The sequence below is a fragment of the Castor canadensis genome, chromosome 16, assembly GCF_047511655.1.
Source record: "Castor canadensis chromosome 16, mCasCan1.hap1v2, whole genome shotgun sequence".
Taxonomy (NCBI): domain Eukaryota; kingdom Metazoa; phylum Chordata; class Mammalia; order Rodentia; family Castoridae; genus Castor; species Castor canadensis.
In genome coordinates this window covers 63175999-63198152 of record NC_133401.1, presented here as the reverse complement: position 1 = coordinate 63198152, position 22154 = coordinate 63175999, and the positions used below count along the sequence as shown (strand labels likewise).

Here is a 22154-nt window from a genome sequence, read left to right as displayed (position 1 = left end):
TAAACTATATCATGTCACAGTGTATCACAGGCCTCATTTGCCAAAGCACTGTGCAATTTTGATGCTGTTCAGCAAGCATGCCTGTGATAAAAGGCCTAAGAGTAATGGGCTGTGTGCTTCGGGTTTAATTTCCTAAAGCTTTCTTTTGTTTCTTGGTCATGGACTTGTGTACACATGTTTGTTTTCAAGTAATCCAGCTCTGGGAGTGTACCTAATTACCTTAAGCAGGGTTTATTAGTCCTGTTAACTAAAACTCCCTAATCTATGAGGCCAAGTATCCGAAAGCAGCCTTGAAGGTAGGATTAAGACAAAAAGGAACTATTACAAATGGAATTGGGGCCAGCTTTCCTAAAGCCACTGTGAGGCTACTGCAGTAAATTCTGCTGGAAGAATTTTCTTATTCTGTTCAGCACTTGCTCTATGTCTGGCTCATAGTAGGCTCTCTCCAGCCTTTGCATCATGTGTACCATGTAGTAAGTGCTCACTAAATATTTGTGGGCACTGGGCTTGGTGGTACACATCTGTGGTTCCAGATACATAGGAGGTGGAGACAGATCTGGGCAAAGTTAGCACAAGGTCCTATCTGCAAAACAAACTATAAGTGAAAGGGCTGGCTGAGTTCAATTCCCAGTACTGCCAATAATAATAACAACAACAATAATAAAAATATTTGTGGGATTGATGGAGGGGCAGATAGACAAATGATTCCCTGTACCCTGCACTGTCACAGAAAATGCCCAGTGATTGCTTATGAGTGAGATGGATGAATGGACCAAGGGAGGGAACATTCTCTCAAGACCCAGGAATAAGTCTTACTGTATCAACGCCATCTTCTCTCCCAGGTGTCACATGCACCATGGCCAGCTATGCCCGCCTCAAGAATGTCCTTCTGGCACTCCAGAGCCGCCGGCATCCTCTCCAAGAACAGGATACCAGACAAGACCCTGCATCCCAGAAGCGCCTCCTGGTGGAATCTCTGTTTAAGGATTTGGATGCAGATGGCAACAGCCACCTCAGCAGCTCTGAACTCGCTCAGGTGGGTACAGCATTCAGAAAAAATCAGTTTGTAGAGGAATCTAGTTTTCCCTCCAGCACATATATGGAAGACACATGGGAGCCCCACAGGAAGACAGTTGTTTGTAACTGCCGCTGTCATAGGATGCTGAGGAGGCATCTCCTTAGGGGAGAAACCCTCCCCTACCCCTCCTGGGACTCACAGAGCTTGTGTTCATCACCTCTGAGAACCTCTTAGGAACAAAATTCCTCCCACCTACCATCTTGAACCAATGTTTACAAACAAGCATTGATACCCTCTTATCCAGCAAAGCCTCCCTCAGAGGGGCTGCTCACTGGGATTTCAATGAGGAAACCAATCTTTTCTACCTGAGTCCTTCATTTTCCTCAGCAGAAAGGGTGAAGGAAAGAAGTGGTTGGTTTCCAGCAAACACCTTTGGATCTCTAACCTAGGGGTCCCCAACACCTCTGCCCTGTGACGGCACTGTTCTTTGGTGTCCAAATATGAGCAACCCAGCCCCTGCATACACTCCAGAGATACTTGTCTGGGAAAACACTTGCATTGAACCCTGTGATTGCCTCCCTTTCCAAAGGCTGTGGGTTTGAAATAACCCTTATGTCCCTTGGTCTAGCTACAAGGTTGTATGAAGGTGGTTTGTATCTGTAGCATAAATAAACAAGGTAAAAGCAACCTCTCTCCCTGGGACACAGCCACTGCCAGCTGCAGGGAGGGGCCTTCAGGGTCCTGGTGGCAGGAAGGCTGGCATGGCCAGAGGGGCCTGTGTTTCTGTTCTTCAGGTATATTTCTAAGGTCCTGGACCCTGCAGCCACACCGACCAAAGCAAAGATAAGCAAGGAAATGGGGGACCACTTCCTCAGAAAGGCCAGTCAGTGGGGACAGCTCTGCCCCAGACTGTAGAGTGGCCACTCAGAGAAGAGAGGATGAGTCTCTACCTTTGATGCCAGTTTGAAAAAAAATCATAGCCATGGCACATTACCTGGGCCTCATTAAGGTAATGGCTGAGTTGTTGGGCGGGACTGGCATGCACCAAGCACTGCTCTGGGCTCAACACTAAACTAGGCCTGTTGTTAATGCACACAGTCATTAGGACAGTGGCTAAGAATGCAGACTTCAGAGCCAACAGCCTGAGGTCAGTGGCTGCCTCCGGCTTTATAAGCTAGTGGGTCTCCAGAGACGCCTCACTTCAGTGGGCTTCCATTTCTCATCTGCGAACCTCACTGGGTCATTGTGAGGATTAGAGGAGCTAAGACGCGTAAAGTGCTTAGTATAGTGCCTGGCACATGGAATATTCTCAGTGGATGGTGGTGGTCAGTTTTGTCATCACCATCATAATTTTTATCATTATTCCCTCCTTAAGCTTTGGGCCATCCTTTACTGTAAGGTAGGACTACTGTTATTCCCACTTCACAGGTATTTTCCAGATGAAAAATCAGGCTCTGAGAAATCAAGCAACTCTCCCCACTTGTGTTCATGAGTTAGGACCTGATAGAAGTCAGGTGAAACCCAGGTGGGCCAGTATGCATGCACGTGCCCTCCCCACTACACCAGTGGCCTCCCTGACAGAATGGCTGCCACCAGGAACCATTGTTACCAGAAGTTTTGGTTGGGGTCCTCAGTTCTTGTATTGCCATGAGAGAAGATTTCAAGTAAGATACAAAACACTGTGAAAGTAATAGCAAAGTTTATTGAGAATAGTAATGTTTATTCAGAGAAGCATGGGCCATCTCAGAGAGGATATCAGTAACGCACTTGCTTGTATCCTAGCTTTATTGGGGCTAAGGGGAAGTTTTTGGAGAGCCTTTTATAAATTTTTTAAGACACTATCGGGGTTTTTTTTCTCAATTACATCTTATTATAAACCCTACCATAATCCTTCTACAGCATGCTTTTACCCCCCCTGGTTTTGTCCTCATCTCAATATTTCCATTTTGCAACAGTCCTTTAAGACAAAACCTTATTTTATCTGGTGAAAACCTTTTCTTATCCAGAAAATGTCCTCTTACTTATAACTTTGTCTCTTCATGCCCTAAACATAGCCCATCAGTTATATAAATCTTACTGCATTCTTTCTGTGGCATGCTTCTAACCTTATGGTTTTGCCTCTCTGTTTGCATGTTGTTCCCTTGCATGCAAGGAACAATGCATGCCCCTTGTTTTTAGGACAAAAACTTTTTTATATGCAAAATCCCTTTTTACCCAAAAATGTTCTCCTTTATAACATTTTTACATCTCTTTATGTCCTAATTGTTGCTTCCTTTTTACCCAACACTATATTCATGACAGAAGAAAACAAAGATCACCTGTTCACATATAACTATAGAGATTATGAAAACTTTGCTGACACTTAGATTTTTAAAAGGGTGTATTTACACATTTCCCCCCTTTGGTCTTCATGAATCTAAGAGTTACAGAATGTTATATTCCAGGTAGGACTGGCAAAGATAACAAAACTTCCAAAAGACCTTGAACAGAAAGACTATCTTAGTGCAAGCAAGAAGAAGGCAAAAGGGAGAAAATACACAAAGAGCCCCACATTGATGGGCAATTATTTTGTCTTCCCAGACACAGGAGAAAGGAAGAATAAATCTCTACTGTTGTATAAGTTTTTCAAGATAATAGCCCATAATAAGGTAGTTCCTCCCCACCTCCTCCGTACTGATAAGGAATCAGGTGAGTTTCCCAGAATTAGAGGAGATTAAAGTCACCTGCTGCCACAAAGAGGTTTCCTCTTACCTTCTGTCTTGACTCATCAAAATGTGTCACCAGATTCAGGTCACTGAATCTGGGGAACAGAAAGTTCTGATCTTGTTAGAGAAAGAATTTAAGGGTAGATACAAAGCGGACTTAAGCTGGAACAGGTTTAGTAATTCAAAGCAAAGTACATTCTCCAGATGGAAAGCTAGGCAGGCTCAAGAGGGGGCCCTGTGCTTGAAGGTCCCAAGACCTCCAACTTTTATTGGGTTCTGCGAGGAGTTGCCAGTCCTGGAAAACTGGGCTGTGTGTCATCAACTCCTCCCAAACGTTGGGCAGGGAGACTTTTTGGAATTGGATAGTCAGACTGGGTCTGTTATTTTCTGTAGACTTTAGGGTCTAGGGGTCAACAAGATCCATGAGTCATGCTGGTAACATCAGCAGTCCAGGATTTGATTCTTTGTCAATATCCAAGTCATCAATTCAGCCATCAGATTTCCTAACCCCCTGCAATAGCCCCCTGCCATGTCACCATGGCCCTCCCAAGGGCTATGGGACAGCAAGCACCCACAAAACTCAAGTAAGCACCAGCTACCTCAGCCCCCTACTCTCCAAGGCTCCCTGCTTGCAGGGAGCATGTTTGGAATCTTGAATGGCTCCACAATGCTTGCCCTCACCTTTGTGGCCCATGCATTCCAAGAGACCTGTGACCCCCAGCGCCCAGAGCACCTGCCCTGCCGGCATGTCACTGCCTCCATCAGTACTTGACCCCCAGCTCGGGATGAGACCCCAAGGGGCAGGCCAGAGACCCACAAATGATTCATGCTGCTCTGAGGAAGCCCAGGTCCTGTTAGTTTTAGCAAAAAGAATACCTCCTAACTTTCCCCACACCACTAACTGTGCAGGGAGCATGGCGGGGGCTGGGAAGGTAACCTCAGCTTGCCCTGAGCGGAGTTAGTTGTAAGCATCTAACAACTAACCCATGTGGCTCTCAAGTAGCTACCAAATAAACAGAAACTTTTGGGCACATTGCTCTAACTGGGCAGAGATGTGCCTGAGGCACCTGAAACCATTAACAAGCATGGTAATTGGACTATGATTTCTTCTTTAAAATTTAATACATTTAAAGCCCATTTCATAAATCTGTCAAGCTAATGTGGGTCTTTCCTTGACACTGAATCAAAGACGCTGGGAAAAACTCATTGGTCCTATGAAAAGTTAATCAATTTCCAATGTAGAAAGACAAAGGGAAATTTCCATCTTTGGAAGATTGATCTCAGGCGTTATGGTTGATCTCCCTTTCATTGAACACACTCACTTGCTGAGTGAAGGGTCATTTTTTTTAACATTATCACATTAAATTGCCTTTAATGTAGCAGTCCCCACTCCCCCCGCCATCTCCAAATAAAACCAAATCATTTCCTTTCTTCTGAGATTTCCTTCTGCGCATCTTCCGTGCCAGACCTTTAGCTCCCTGCACTCTGGCCTCTGGGTCCAGCTGAGTGAAAGTACCTAAAAATTTTCCCCTTAGTGACTTGCAGCATGTGGCCAGCCATGATGCAGAGGCCTTTGTGTCTTGTGGGCTGGGCCATGACTACAGAGCAGTTCAGGAGGGTCTACCCTGGCCCTTGTGCCAGGATTCCAAGTTTGTGACCCTAGTAGGACATGGCAGACAAGGCGGGTACAGACCTGGTTAGTAGAATGCAGCCAGCTTTCTGGAGATTGTGTGGCTAGGGAATGGTAAGGGTTTGTGGGTGGGTGGGTATAGCAATGGAACAGTGACCACCAGCTCTGCATAGCAGGGAGGCAGGGGACCTGGGTTCTGACACTGAGGTCAACCACTCTTTGCTGGGTTCATTTGGTCAGGCCCCTTCTTTGTTTCCCCATTGATAGTACAAAGAGGTAGATCAGGTGGTCTCAAAGATCCTTCCCAGCTCAGACTGTGTAGGGTCTGTCTGTCCAGAAAGGGAGAAGACAGACCTGAGTTCTAGTCTAGACACTGTTCCAACCCCTGTGTGACCTTTGGGAAATTGCTTCCCTCTCTAAGCCTCAGTGTGTTCATCTAGAAAATGAGGGGTCAGACAATACAAAACTAAAAAGCATAGGGTACTGCCCAAAGCCTACTGGGCTTCCCTAGAAACCCAGCTCGGCCTGAGCCATTTTTCCAGAAATGCCCATGATTCTGAACTCACTGGCCTTGTCCCTCCTCACCCCACAGTACATGCTGAAGGAGCAGGATCTGGATGGGGACTTGTTGGGGTGCTCGCCAAGTGATCTCCTCCGATTCGATGACTACAACAGTGACAGCTCCCTGACCCTCCGCGAGTTCTACATGGCCTTTCGTAAGTCAAGCCTGGTGTGGGGTTCCAGGCCACAGGGGCTTGTTTCCACAGATGTTCCTATACCATGGTGGTGGCACGCCTGGAGTCTGGCTTTAGTAGTCTGCCAAGTGGGTTTCTCTTAGAGGGAAAGCAGTTGAATTTGTTTGCATGAAGGACCTAGGACTGTGAGGAGAGTGTAGTTGTGAGAGGGAATTCTGTGAGTGTACATGGAGGGAATAGGTTTTAGGGCTATCCACAGGCTGTGGCCTAGTCCCATTGGGGAGCCCTGCCTGTAGGAAAGACTAGGCATGAGGCTTGGCATGAGCCAAGAGCAGTTACTTCCCAAAGACAATGGACATAAATGGTTCAAGTTGAAGTGAGTTGGGGGATTCCTGGAGAAACCCAGAAAGGAGGTGTTCTTGTAAAAATGGAGGAGGTGCTTTCAGCAGCCCCGTGTGTGGTCTCTGGTTCATGTTGTGCATGAGTGGAGATACCTCAAGGACCTGTGACTTGGCCCTGCTATGATGTCAGTTTAACCATGGGCAGAACTAGGGTGAGGTCTCCAAGAGGTATGAGATACAAAAGCCAGCCCCAGAGAACTCCACGGAAGTCTGGGAAGGAAAGAGGTGGAGCCCCTCTGAGGGCAATCAGGCTTTGCTTGGAGCAGGTGGACCACACGCCCTGTATGATATAGCCTTGGCCGTGACCATAAGCGCACAGTGCCAACTGCAGGCCTTGGCCTTGGGGAGGTGGTGTGAGCCCTGAAAGGACCGAGTACCCTGAGCTATAGAATCTGTATCATCCCTCAGTCCCAACCCTAACCTGGAATTTCACTTTTCAGGAGAGTGTTTCTGCTTTGTTGCATTGAGCTGTTGGTATTCTAAATATTCATAGGGCCTGAGGAGTTCCTGTGATTTGATGACAAAAAAAGAACTCTTGTAGCAAATAGAAGAGCTACTTGGATGACATAAAGGAGAAAAAGAAGTGTAATTCTTCACTATGGGAAGTGCCCAAGAGTTTGACATAATGGGGGTGGGGAGGCATCCTGACTACCAAGGGTCAAAGTCCAACCCGAACTTCAGGGTTTTGCCTGATACACTGTGATTAGTTTGATCCCCAACCTCCCTGCCTACTAGCAAAACCCATATCTGGGTTATGAAGTAGGATTATCTTTAGCTTTTTAATGAAGCTCCATGCTGATTTCCATAGTGGTTGCACTAGTTTACATTCCCACCAACAGTGTATACAGATTCCTTTCTGTCTTTCCACCCTCCTGAGCCCTCACCAGCATCTGTTGTTCTTTGTTTTCTTGATGATTGCCAATTTGACTGGGATGAGATGGAATCTCAGTGTAGTTTTGGTTTGCATTTCCACTATGGCTAAGGGTGTGAACATTTCCTCATGAATTTATCGGTCATTTTTGTTTCTTCTTCTGGGAACTGTCTGTTCAACTCATTTGGCTATTTATTAATTGGATTGCTCATTCTGTTTAGTTGTTTGAGCTTTTTGTATATTCTGGATATTAATCCTTTATCTGTTGAATAGCTAGCAAAATTTTTTTCCCATTTTGTGGTCTGTCTCTTGTTTCTGGTGTACAGAAACTCTAATTTAATGTAGTCCTATTTGTCAATTCTTACTCTTGTTTCCTGGGCAATTGGAGTATTATTCAGCCATAAAGAACAAAATTATTTCATTTGCAGGAAAATGGGTGAAACTGGAGATCATCATTTTGAGCAAAATCAGCCAAGCGTTAAAAAAAAGCCAAACACTGCACTCATATGTGGAATCTAGGTCTAAAATGACAGTGGTAATAATGAAAATGTGACATGAATGTGAAAGGAGGGACTATTGGGTGTGTGGAATCAGTGGGAGGGAAGAGGGGAATAAGAGAGGGCACTGGGAGGTGAAGAGGTTCAAAGCATATTACATATGTAAGTATGAAGATAGCATGATGAAACGCATCAAACACTGTTTGAAGAAGAGGGGTAAGAGGGACAGGCTGAAGGAATATAATGGAGGGGATGAGTTTATTCAGAGTACACGGTATGCATCTATGAAATTTTCACAATGCAACTCACTTGTACGATTAGTGATAAATTTTTAAAAAGTACCTGTCTGCTGACACCTAGTTTGCAATAAGGTATAAGTGACTAGCAGGCTTATCCTGCTGCAGAGGTGCTTTCTTTGAGAACCAAGGAACTTATTCCCAGAAACAAGTTCCTGAATTTTAGAATGTGCGGAAGTATCAGCAGTCCCCTAGTTCCAGCTCAGAAGATGTGATGGTTAAATTATCAGGAATTTTGCAAGCAAACATTTGAATAGTCAGCAGCTTTAAATTGGTCATGGTGGGAATCTTTACACTACAGAAATCAGCACCGCACTAATGCTACCCCAAGCGGGGAGGAAGTTGTATTCTCCAGAGAACCAACTGTTAAGCATTAATCAGCTGTAAAGCACAGCAGTAGATAACCCTCACTCCTGTCCTGCACTGCTCTATCCATCCACTTCCCCAAACGGAGATCCTTGATGATTCTTCTCCTATAGAACATAAGCAAGAGTAAGACAGTGTGATTCGGGAGGATTCCAGCAAGAACAATCCTCCAAGTCAAGAAGAAAGCACATGTTTTCTGAGGGCAGTTCTAATGCATTCCCAGAAATGCTCACTCTGTAAAAAGAGCAATGAAAAAAAAAAAATAAGATCAGTGTATATTAGAAGCCACAGGCCAAGGGTGAACTTTAGGAATTTAGGAAGTACACCAGCCAGTCCTACTTATATGTCCCATGAGTTCATCATGAAGCAGAGAATGCTCCATGATGGGTACAGTCCATGTCTTGGGTACAGCCCATGTCTCTAATACTAGAGCATGGGCTCAATTCCTGGAAATGGATCTGGGCCAGACAGCAAGCTCCTGGCTTTACTCTCAAGGAAATGGAAGCTGCTGCCCATGATGAAAGAGAGGCCTCCCTGGTCTCTCTTTTAAACATGAACCACCCTGGAAAAGGCAACAGGTTGTCCCCTGACCTCCAGCCATATGTCTCCAGCAGGACACTGTGGTGTCTTCTCTCTTCATTCCCAGAGTATTATTTGAAGAGCTTTGTAATCATCATTTTTAAAGCAAATTAGATTATGCTGTCACTTCGGACTTGTTTTGAACCAGGAAGCCAAACCATTCATCACAGCCCAACCCAAATAATAGATATGCAATAAAATGTAAACTCGCAGCCATTAAAGGAAGTCACAAAATGAGTTAACCCAGCTCTAAAGGCCTGACATGCTGACTCTCAGAGCACACAGGGATCAATGCTTTTTCAAAGCCATAGGAACTATAAACTAAATTCCCACAGCTGTAGGGATAGATTTGTGGTTCAGTGAATTTTAAATGGGTAATTGAAATGGGACATACAGGTACAACTTATTACCTAGCAATCGATGGGTATTAAAGAAATCTCACTAAAACCCTGAAAGTCATATCTCAGACAACTCAGCAACAACATTTTGGATTTAATTTTAACAACTGGATCTGATGGGCTGGCTGAGATTGAGACTTTGGAAATTTATTTTCTAGGATCTATTTTGCCAGCATTCTGGGGTGCAAGACAGGATAGGGTCTGTGGGGTGATTCCAGCTCCACAATCTTCTGAAGCAGACTCCAGTAAAGGATGATGAGTTTGGGGGTATTTTCTCTGCAGAAGTGACTTGTACTTATAAGATTTTGAATTTAGGGAAGGGTCTCCTAAATCTTGCCAACCCATTTTCCTGGCCCTCAGTGAGCTGGTTTGCTGGCTGAGGGTGAAGCTAGGAATCCCCATGGTAGGTGCTTAACTGAGCTGTTTCATGGTGGGGCTGTATCTCCTTCCTGGATCTGAGGAACAGGGGATATCCCCCAAGAGAAGGGGGCACAGCACAGGTGCCTTAGCCTGGAAGCCAGTCTGTCTCTTTCTGACCATCAGGCAGAGCTAAGGCTGCTAGTCACCAGACTCCATACAGTGACAGGAATGAAAGATGAGAGTGGCCTCCCTCTCTTCCTCCATCTATCAACTGAATGTTCCCTCCAAGTTACTTTTGGCTTCCAAGATCAAAGGCTGGTTTAGGAACTACAGGCACAGTGTCCTCTCTACATGTTCCTTTGCCCTCCCTCCTCATCTCCCCAACAAAGCACACAGCCACCTGTCCCTGCTGTGGCAGAAACCCAGGCTCCAGGACCGCTCACCAGTAAGCAAGATGCACATCAGTGCTGCCTGTTCATCACAGTGAATTAATATAAAAGTCACTCGTCTAAAAAGCTTCTCAATTATGCATGTTTTTTCACTTTTCTGAATGCTCAGATTGGGATCATGGGAAAAAACATTTTGCTTAAATGAGGATTTTTTTCTCTCTCTTTAAATTCATTGTAAGTTTCTTTTGCTTTTTAGAAAGATAACTTTTCCTTTTTAATTAATCCTATGCAGGCAAGCCCAGCAAATGTGTGGGATGTATGGGAAGGGTTTGAGCTGGCAGCAGTGCAGGATAAAGGGCTTCAAGTGGTAATGTTCTGGATTGCCAGGGACCACAGGGTGCTGACAGGGTGGGAGTCAGACACCCTCCCACGTCTCTGACACTCGGGAGCTCCAGCCAAGCAGAAATGAAAACGGTGTTTTAATCTGATGATTGCCCTACTTCTGCAGTCAAGGAAACTCAAGAGTCAGATGGAAGGGTCACCTGGTGAAGTTACTTACAACTGTTTCTCTGCCATCTTTGTTGCAAAATAAAAGGGAGGTCCAACTTCATGTCCCACGTCCTCAGCCTCTGAAATGAATAATGCGTGTCACCATCCCAGACTCCTGCACACTGTATGTCAGCTGGACCTCACACCCACCCTCTGAGAAACTAGATGGTAAAACAGAACAGCAGCATCCTCACTAACCAAACCTATCTGATTCTTTATCCGTGAAGGGTGAGTTCAGATGGAAGAGTTTAAGTGGCAAGGATACTGCTTGCTTAATTCCACGTCCTTTGGTGCCTGAGTTTTAGGTAGTAAACAACATTTCAGATAGAGAGGCTTATCAAAACCTTTATCTGGAGATTAGGTTTTGGAGAACAAGCAATGCCTGTGAACTGGCCTCTGTTTGAGCTGAGGCCAAGAGCACTGGTGTCGGTGACCATCTCCTAACTCCAAAGGGAGAGAGACTCTGATACCTCATGCAGGTCTTACAAGTGAAGTGGACAAACACTAATTCACACCCTTGTTCACTCCAAGGCACAAAATAATTTAAGTTGGAGTGGGTAAAGAAGGAATTGAAAATTGGAAGACAGATGTGGGTCTCATGATCCCTTCTCAAGGACAGAAGCTGGAGTAATCTCCTAACATCAAGTATAGAGCAGGGGGCTTCAAAGAACCTGCATATGAGTGCATTGAGTGCCTCTGAGGCCACAGGGCTGGAGGACCAGGTTCAGAGTCAGTGCGCCAGCTGAGGTTGCTTGTCCATATTTGCAGTAGTTTGGTAATGGGCTCTTAGTACTCCAGGTGTAGAAAGACATGCCTAGCCTTAAGCATGTGTTAGCACTCTGCATACCTCCAGTTTTACAGGTGAAGAAACTAAAACTCAGAGAAGTTAAGTGGCCAACCAAAAAGGTCACATAGCCAGCAGGTAGCAGAATCCAGATGTATAATTGCAGCGCCTTCCTATGCATTTAAACTCACTTTGCAACTCTCTGCATTCTCTAGCGAGCAGAATTTTATATCCCCACAGGGAATTCCTTAAACTTCAAGTTCAGCTCAATAATCTCCTCCCTTAGGAAGTCTTCCTCAACTTCTGTTCCCTGTGCCAAGCCTTGGGCTTATGTCTACAGAGTAACAAGCCTGTGGCCTGGTGGTTAAAATTATTAACCCTAGAGTCAGAGCCAGGCCTGGGTTTGAGTCTTTGTTCTGCCATTTACTAGCTGTGTGACATGGGCCACACAACACTTGAGTTAACTTCAAGTTTCCCATCTGTAAAATGGGCACAGTAACCACCAATAGGGTTATTCAGTACTAAACGAGATGATTTGTGTAAGGGAATCACATGATACCTCACATACAAGTGTCAGTTACACATTAACCAGGTCAATGGAGGAGATGGTGAGGGAAACAATGAGGAGTCTAAGTGTCCCACAGCCCTCCCTCCTAGCCTGTCACCTGGACCATACCATCATCACCCCTCCCTACTTTATACCATAGGTTCTGTCAGGGCAGAGGCTATTTCGGTCACCATGCTCTCGTGCTTAGCCTGGATCTGGCACCCAGGAAGTCCTGGGCAAATGCTGAGGGCAGAAAGTGTATAGAGGAACACATGTGGCAAGCATATGTCCGATCCTAATGTGACTATGACCCAGGACTCCAGAGGGGACCTCATTGGGGCAGGAGCAAAGACAGGCCTTGTGAGGGCCCCACCACTGGGACCCTGGTTGGGGAGCACCAGCCAGGCTGGAACAGGCCAGCAAGGGCCCCCATGTGGCAGCCCCCACAGCCCTTGGACATCCCTAATCTACTGGACACACTGTGATAAACTGAGCCCCTGCTTCCCACAGGGCTAATGGCACCTTAATGAGGACACAGGCTGCTCATCCCAGAAAGCCCTCATCGTGCTAGCTGGGCCACTAATTGGCCATTCAGCCTCCTCAGGATGAGTGTGCTGTTAAGCTGTTAAGCCGCCTGCCCATTGCTTAATTACCTCTGACTGGACATCTGTGCATAGAGATAAGGGATCCTGTGCAGTGCTCTAAGCTGGGGTCCTTGCCATGCCATGGGCCAAATCACCAACGAGGGAGTAGACCCTGGTTGCAGGGATCCAGGTGCAAGCCCCTGGCCCCTCCCCACTCCCCTCACAAAGGAAGTCGGCTTCACTGTGCAAATCCTCACACCCCAGAAAATAATTCATGAGCAGAAAATGTGGGTTTGGATTTGCTCTTTGCTTAGCTCCTGGGAACCTGAAACACAGCAGCACAGCCCTCCCGTGTAGCCCCTTGGCTACCTCCCTCCCACCTTGGCTTGCCAAAAAGATGAGAGGGAAATACGGCATGTGGTCTTGGAGCCTGAAAGAAAACTAGACCCTGGCCACCTGAGGCCCCAAACAGGACCCTGGCAGGCTGGCATCAAGTCTCCTGAGCAAAACCATGGCGCACAGAGACCCAAGCTCCCTGTGGGAGATCTGGGTATGTATGCCCTGGAGCTGGTGTGTGCCAAGGCCCCCTGAAAATGGGAGAGTGAGGCCAGGCCTGTCATCCCTCTCCAGTCAGGCACCCCTGACCATGGTGTGGCTGTGCAAGGGGCAGACTTTGGCCAAAACCCTTCAGATTTGTCTGAACAGAACAGGGAGAGCACACATAAGCAAAAGTTCAGGAATTGAGATGGGCAAGCTTAGGAGGAAAACCAAGGAAGATGAGGTGCCATGAGGTCAGCACATGCTCTCAGAGCCACCTTTCCAGCAAGCACCAAGCAGGGACACAGCTGTGAGCAAGACTAGGCCCTGTGTCTAGGGAGCTGGCAATTAGGGCAGGAAGACCATTGAGGAGCAGAAATACAATGGAATTAGCAAAGTGGGAGCTGAGCTACTGATGTTAGAGCAGAGAACTGGGCTCTGAGTTGGAGAAAACCAGGCAAAGAACAAGGAGAACCGTTCCCCAGACAGGTGAGGCAGTGTATGGTCTTGAGGGGCAAGGGGCCTGTGAGTGAGGAAGCAGTCCCAGGGCCAAGTGGCTGAGGAGTGGGCCTCCAGAGCCAGAGCGCAGAGAAGGCTGACTTGGCTTGACAAAGTGGCCTGCAGGCTGGTGAGATCCCTCACTGCCCATGCTGCCCAGGAGAGTCACTGGAGAGGGGACAGAGGATCGGTGGGTAGCTGAATATGGTCTTTGAAGCATGCCAGTGATGGCTATCAGGACAGAAAACTGAGCAGCATTGCTATCCAAGGTCTCTTAGGAGCAGGTGTCCTGGTGTCTGTATTCTGTCCTCCTAGGTTCTTTCTTGCTAGATGAAGGCAGAACCTAGCCAAGGGTATGAGCCCCACCCCCCACCCCCCTCGCTGTGCTAGAAAAGCCATTGATGACCCCTTGGCAGATGTCAATGACTGCCTCAGCCCAGTGTACTATCGCTTTGGGTGGGACAATCTCTGCCCTCCATCACCCCATGGAGGGATGGATTCTGAGACAGAGCTAATGCTCCCTGCTATCCCTCCCTGCACCAGTTCTTCTTCTTCTCCTGCCTACACTTGGAAGTTCCAAAGCCAGACTGCCTCTTGCCCATCTCCAGTGGTTTTCTCCTAAGGGCTGCATTGTGGGGCCCAGCATTTTCCAGCCATTGTCTACAGCTGAATCTTAAGCACTTTCCATTTTTAAAGATCCCAGCTGGAAGCTGTCAATAGCCTCAGTGCAGAGCAATTGAATAGAAGAAAATGAACTAATTACAGGTTGTTATCAAAAATCTATTATATACAAATTGCAAAGAAAACATATTAAAATATGCTCCCTCCCTCTTGGAGGGAGGGGCAGGAACGGAGGGCTGGACACCTTTTCCATCACTGTTCCTAACATTATGCACCACGGTGAAGCTTAAAATCTTGCATGGAACAGAAGCTTTCTGCATGCTAGTAAATACTTTAAAATGGCTGCAGAGGAAACAAAGAATTTCATTACAAAGATATAAAATAAGAAGTATTGAAATGTCAGCTTTTTACCAGGATAGCACTGTATTACCTTCATAAATCTCAGGATTTTTACAAAGCTTTTGCGAAAGAATTTCAACATGCAATTCAGCACTGGAGGTCACATTTTCAGTTTCCAAACTTAGTCCCTTAGAGCATAGTGTTGGGAAGATGTGGAATGTGAGTGGCTGACCCATCCAAAGCCTGTATCTCAAATAAGATCCTAGGGACTGGAGGTGTGGCTCAGGCGGTAGAGTGCCTGCTTTGCAAGCACGAAGCCCTGAGTTCAAACCCCAGTCCTACCAAAAAAGGGGAAAAAAAAAAATCAAATAAGATCCTATGTGGCCAGGGCTGAGAGGATCTGAGCAAGAGCCCAGAAAGCCAACTCAGAATAACACAGGGTGCACCTCCAACCTGCTGCCTACTTGGCCTGCCAGAAGCAGCCTTATCTCAAGGCAGGGGCTGAGGGGGGCTGTGAGGCACCCGGTGATGACCAGGTTCTAAGGTGTGGGGAGGCCCACCAGAAAGTAGTCTCCCCAAAGCTGGAGCAGCCCAGGAAAGGACACTTGGATTACAATTACTTGTCCTGTGCCTTATTGGTCTTTCTTTGCTCTCCGGCCACCTTTTTCCAGGCTTGGTTACAGTGTCTTGCAAGAAAGATCCCACTGCCATCACTGTGAGGGCCCAGCCTGTGACACTCCCTGTGGGCTGCATGGGATATAAAATGTGCTCTTGTCTTAAGGTTGGGGAGCAGTGGAGAGGTAAGAGAAACTATACCTGCCTGGGACACAGAGACTAATAGGTGAAGAGTCTGTGTTTCACAGTTGGAGTTGGGGGCACTCAGTCCCAGTAAGGTGAACCTTGAGAAGAGGTGGCTGAAGAGCCACACATAGGGACAGACAAGTCCTAGATAAGCAGAGAGAAGCATTGGGCACCCAAGCTACTACCATCTGCCATAGCAGGCACTTAAGCAGAGGTCAGAAGGAGTTGGGAACCCCAGACCACGGACTGTGCCCACCTTAGATTTCTTGACATAAGCAACACCTGCTAGCTTGCTGCCATTCCCTTATCATGGTCCTCACAGAGCACCTCCCCCGGCACAGAGCTCAGCCTTTCCCCAGTCCTCCCTCTAGGCCCAGGGCTGAGGCAGGGAGGATGGTACGTGGTTGGAATACAGGCAGAGGCCATGCAACTAGGAGGTATCTGCAGAGATAGCAATAGAGGGGACAGAAGGGCAAGTAGGGGCTGCCTCTGAGAGAAGGCACAGTTGCATTGCCTTGGATATTTGTTTCAGCTGGAGGTAAAGGCCAACTGAGCAGAAGAGAGAAGCTTAGAGTTTCCACATAGCAGCCTGGTAGTGCTTGTTAAAAGGATCAAAGACCATGTGATAAACTTTAAGAAAAAATTATTATAAAAAGAAAAGGTTCAGAGTGGTTGTGGCAATTCCTGGAAAGAAGGAGGAACATGGAGCCACTGGGCATTCTGTGAGCTGAATGACGGGGCTGGCAGAGAGGTGCCGTGGAATTGGTAGTCACCCCTTAGGCCAGCCAGATTTCCACTGTGCTCCCGCTCACTCACTGTTGTCCTCATGGACTCCTTTTTTTCCAAGAGCTGGCCTTCCACTGGACAGTATCAAGCCGCCATTAGCTCCCTGTACAATAGGGCATCTGACAAGTCCTGCCCAAATGCCTCCCAGAGGAGGCCCAAAGCCTACAGGCAGGGTGAGATCAAAATGCACTTTGCAGTAACATATCTGTACTCAAATCTCATCTGGTTTCGCTGTCTGAAATGCTGAGAAGAGGTCATGGTAGTTGAAGGAGTTGGTTTTCCTGGCCATTTGTGCTTTTGAGTAGCCGGAAGAAGTGCCACAGCCAGCACAAGAGAACACGTCAATGAAAAGTGGACCTGGGATGGAAAAGCAGATGTGCTGATGATGTGGAAGGAGGCACACCTACTAGTGGTCTATGTGCTGTGGTCCCAGCTCCCAGTTAGCTCACCCAAGCTGGGGTGGGGTTCTGATGTCCCAGGTTTTGTTCTTAACATAAAAAGGTTGGAGTTGTCTTTTAGTCGTGACTGGGGCAAGCAAACACTCATGATTGGTATGCTGACCCACAGTCTGGACTTAGCAGAGGCAGCAGCAGGGAAATTTCTAGTCCAGATTCCCCTGTGAATCCCAGCTCGTCCCTGCCATGGGAGGGAAAGTGTTGAGGAGTGCCAGCCCATTTGGCTGTCACCAGAAAGGGACAAAGTGTCATGTCACTCTTAGCATGGGGTACATAGTAGTGGTTTTCCATGAGGAGGTGCAGCCAGAGAGCCAGCACAGCACCCCAGTCCTGCTCAGCCTCCTGTTACCTGTTAGATCTGCTAGAGGAGGTGCAGGGTGCCTGGCAGGTGAGCCTGGAGCAGCCAGCATGCTGGGCCTTGGATAGCAGAGCCTTTTTCTCCAGATGGCATGAGTATTTTGTCTTCAGACAGGGCTTCAGGCAGAACAACTATTTATACACTCGTTGGGACTGCAGATTGCATCCAGCTGGGAGAGGACAGAGACCCTTAGGACTCTCTTCCCTCAGGTTGTGGGTGGGGTACAGTGTGATGCTCTGTATCACTGCTCTAAGTTATGTCTCTAGGCTCATGGTCTTGAACACTCAAGCCTCCTCAGAGAGACCCTCTGTCATGGCAGGTGGTCCCTGTCCTGGCCCCCAAGTTCTGAAAACGGGGAGTCGAGGTCCAGGAAGGAGGGGGGGCTGCAGAGTTTGACTCAAAGCTAGGTCTCTAATTTGAGAATTGGCCAGAGCAGGGGTGCAACTACGCACTTAGGGAGCTGCACCCCTGCTCCAGCCAGGACCCTTGGGAGTCTTCATTTCTTCCTCCATGATGTGTGAGTCTCGGGGTGCATAGAGTATGGACTCAGTGGTAAATCTCCCTGGGAGATTTACCCACATTAGCCCTGCCCTGTGTCTGCACCTGTTTTTCTGACACCACAGGTGCTTTCAGACATGTTACCCACATCTCTTCCAAATGATACCAGAATTGCTGTGCAGGAAATCAGTGGACAGTTGACTCATAGAGCTTCCTGGCATAGCTCAGGGCTGCCTGCTCCACAGGGAAGCTGGGGCGCTAAGAAGCAGGCCTTGTTCAGAACAGATGCCCCCATACTCCTGAGTCATCAGGCCCGCTATGGAGGATGCTTTCCTCTGAGCCTCAAACCCATCAGATAGCAATTCTTTCTCTGTGCTCGCAAATTAATGCACTTCCAGAGACTCCTTATTAGCTTTGTCCTGCCCGAGTGTTGCTTCCAGTCTTCAAAGGGCCACCTCTATGCCATGGTGCTTGGTATGAGCTATTATCTGGAAACAGGTTTAAGATCAGGAAAGTGGTGGCTTGGAAATAAAGGTCACATCCCTTTATTTCAGAGCACCCATCCCTCCAGGTCACTTGCTGACACCTGGTGGAGGCTGACAGCAGACAGAGGAGCTCGCAGGTGCTTCAGCTAAGCATTGCTCAGGCAGCAGTGCTAGAGCATGTGGAATGGCCACTAGTAGAGGGGTGACCAGGAGGGAGGTGGGGAGTTGGGAAAGGAGCAGTAATGATCACATCTTGAAGGGAGTCTCAGCAGCAGTGCCAGGTCTCAACTTAAATACACATCTGCCCCTGAGGTTGCCTACCTGGGTCCTGCACAGTTCAACGTTCTGTCCCTTTGTCCTGGGCCCCACCCTCCACATCCCCTTGCTTTCAGTCAACAGTGTGCACTTCCCAGACATGAAAGGGTCAGTGGGAGGTGCTCAAAGGCCACAGAGCAGTCTTTCCTGCTGGTGGAGGAGCCATTGGCAAAGCCTCTAATTGGAGAGGATTGCCAGCATGCTTCCAATGTTAGGATGCTTTCCTGGCATTCTCCGAGTTAACAGTGAAGGTGTGGGCTGAGCAAGGCATTGGCACCCCCAAGTTAGCTCTGCATCCTTCAGAGGCTGGCTGTCTACTTTGGAATATTCATGGCCAGACTCTCCACAGCCTCCCTGCTTCCCCACCTGCCTGCCACCACCTGGGAAAAGTTTGAAAGCAGCCCATGTGAAAGATGAACAGAGGCAGCATGGGGAAGAGGCTGAACTCAAAGCAGCTGAGTGTGCTACTTATTCATAGATCTGGGCAGTGGTACATTTTGAGGGAAAAGAAGGAAGTCAGGGTTAAATGGACCTAAAAGGAAGCACTGGGGATACTGGCCATGTGAGCCCTGCTTGAACCTCCTTGCTCCATGCTCCTCCTCCCTTTGAAGTCAGAAGAGCTTATTGATCACACCTGGAGTGAAGGGCACAACCCAGCCTAATCCCACAACCTCTGGTTCCCCAGACCGCAGGCTCTCTGTAAGCAGCCCTGGCCAGCCTACTGGACAGGTGAAATATTCACAGGCCCCAGAATCTGGGCAGCTCAACATTAAATGGGCTGTGTTGGACTAGACTAACTGCACCTACTCCTACTATAAAAAACAGTGTCTTAGAAGGTTGAGGCCCTTGCTGTTCTATGATGTCTGTAAACAAAATGTCTTCCCAGCTACCCCAGGTGCAGGAGTGATCTTCACCAAAGAGGCACAGCGTGGTCTTTATGATGACCTGGCTGAGGCCTCAGCAGTCTCCCTGGGTACACAGAGATGGCCTCCTAGATGCCCATCTCTGTTCTTAATCCTTAGTTAAGAATACTCTGATGCCAGGGGAACTTTCAGGGTGAGTGGCCTGGCGCTCACCTTTTAGGTCCACAGTAAGCTCCCAGAGTGAACTGAGATACCCCCACCAGATGTCAAATGGCTCAGCACCATGACATCATTCACAGGAAGAAGCTTTCAGATGTGGCATCCATGGTCTTTGAAGTCACAAAATCAACAAGGTAGGAAACTCTTGGGCTTCTGTTCTAAGCAAATGTGAGTTTGAGGAAGTGCTCGGATTGAAGCACTGGGTGACTACTTGCTCTCATATATCCATACACACCTAGCACCTGTTCCAAGCAAGCTCTGAGCTGGGTCCTGGGAAGAGAGTGCTAACAGGACAGGCCTGATCCTGTCACCCTATCTGCAAATTGCCTACTGGGGAAACAGCTCAGGGCCTCCTACAGGGAAACCCACCAAGGACAGATGTCAGCTGCATGAGCAAGACACAGCACCCACTTACAGTGCAGAGGCATGGTGGCTTGGAGGCAGAGCATGCAGGCTGAGCGTGTTGCAGAGCTGGTTTCTGAAACCATATCATTAATTTCAGGTAATAATCCAGCGTTAATAGCTGATGCTAAATTGTTCAAAGTGAATTCATTAATCTTTACAATCTATGAGGAAGGAGCTATCATTATCCCTCTTTACAGATCAAACCCAGAGGTACCATGGACTTGACTATTTGCCTCAGACCTAGATTGCTGCAGGACAGGGTCTGAACCCAAGGAGATTTGCCAATGGGCTGCACGAGGTTATGAGAAAAGCACTCAGTCCAGGAGCATTCCAGGGTTTCTGGCATGAGGACTGAAAGGACATAGAGTTGCCATTAACTGGGATCGAGAAGACTGTGGTCAGAGGAGGTTTGGGAGGCAGGATCAGGAGCTAATTTGGGGTATATTCAATTTGAGATGCCATCAGACACTCAGGTGGCAATGTTGAATAGGCAGTTAGTATGCAAGTCTGCTGGGTTCAGGGGAGAGATCTGAACTGATTATGGAAATGTGGACATCCTAGCATACTGACAGTGTTTAAAGCTATAAGGTTGGATGAGATCACTGAATGGGTGAATAGAGATGGAGAACGTCCAAGACTGAGCCCCGAGCATCTCCAATGGGAAGAGGTCAGTGAGCTGAGGGGGAGGCAGCAAAAGAGAATATGAAAAGGTGCTAGTGTGGAGTGGGGAAAAAGCAAAGTGCAATGTCCTGGGAGCCAAGAGAATGAAGCAGGAAGCAGTCAGCTGGGCCAGGTAGGAGGTCAGTTAAGGTGAGGATAAGAAGAATGTATGGCTTTAATAGTTTGGTCTTTTATAACCTTAACAAGCTGTTTCCATGGAGTGGCATGGGAAGGGATAAAAAAGGCTCATTGAACAGATTCAAATAGAGTGGGAAAAGAGGAAGTAGAGAGAGTAGATACAGAGAAGTCTTGTGAGGCTTTGCTGAGTTTAAGAACAAAGGAATGAGACAGTAGCTTGAGGAACAGAGAGTCCATAAAGTTTTCTTTTTAAACATGCAGTATAACTGCCTGTAGGTTGATGGGAATAACCAAGTAAAAAAGGGGAAACTGGGGCTGTGAAAGGAAGAGGGGATGAGGCTGAAGTAAAGGGAGATGGAGTCTGTGCCCGGGTGAAGGGGTTGCCTTCCATGTGTGATGGGTAGATCTGTATTAACAGGAGAGAAGCCTGAGTGTGAGAGCAGATTCAAGTAGATTGGGTAGATGTGTGGGAACAGGCACAGACATTGATTTTCCCAGGGAATCCAGAAGCAAGGTTCCTGAGAAGGGGAAGGAGATGTGGAGGCTTGAGGAAAGAGAAAGCCTAGAATAGCCACGTAGGAGAGAAGGCAAGTGGCAGATGCAGAGACAGATGGTGGTGTGACTGCTGGGCAGCATGAAGGGCCCACTCAGGCTCCCAGATTTGAATCCAATGTGAAATCCACCTGGCAGTGGTCGTGTGTCCCCAGCCCTGCTCAGCTACACTAGGATCAGCACCGAGTTGCAGATTTCCCCAAGGCTAGAGAGGGCAAGGTATATGTGCAAAAGTATGGTTCGTTGTTTAAATTCCGCTGAATGTAAGCTTAGAAGGAAGTGACGTCATGAATTAAATGGTTAGACAGAAAATCATGGGTCTCCATGAAGAATAATTGGAGTCTGAATGCCAGAGGGAATAAACCACAAGAGATGGGAGGTAATCCAAGAGTAGGATGCCTGAAGATAACATTTTTCAGGCATTATTATTTGTAACGACGATGTCTGTACTCCAGGGCATGGCCATGGGAATGGGGCCTATGAGGTGAAGACTTGAAAGGGTAATGAACTTGATGTTTTCAAATCACCAAGTGTTAACATGGGAGGAGACTGAGAGAAGCTATTGTTATAGCGGGTAGAACAAGAGCACCTGCCTAGCTTTTGAGGCTCTGAGTTCAAACCTCAGTACCACCAAAGAAAAAGTAAGGGAAACCAGGGTGTCTCCTCCACCATTGGCACTCTGGACACTATACAAAGTACCTTCCAACATAGATGAGTTGGACATGAGAGAGGTTTGTCCCCTGCTCCAAGAAATTTACTCTCTCGTGGGACAAGACATGTTCAGAGACAAGGACAAAAACAAAAGGATGCTGGGGAACTGAGAGGAGAGTGTAACACATCTAATCAAAAGGGGCTGGCCACCTTCACCAAAGAGGAATAGGAGGAGAGAACAGGCATAGGAAACAACCAAAGCAGATGGGAAGGCCCCAGGCCACCTAGCATGGCCAGTTTGCAC

At 47.5% G+C, this 22154-nt stretch overlaps 1 protein-coding gene across 3 annotated transcripts in view; it reads left to right on the top strand.

Moving 5' to 3' along the window:
- The window catches only part of Fstl4 (follistatin like 4), a 386297-nt gene that overhangs the window by 269409 nt on the left and 94734 nt on the right, over positions 1-22154 (top strand). For all 3 annotated transcript variants that reach the window (XM_074057277.1, XM_074057276.1, XM_074057275.1), the window contains 2 exons: positions 843-1036; positions 5946-6069. In XM_074057277.1, coding sequence (XP_073913378.1) covers positions 843-1036; positions 5946-6069 — 318 coding nt within the window. The remainder of the gene's footprint in view (positions 1-842; positions 1037-5945; positions 6070-22154) is intronic.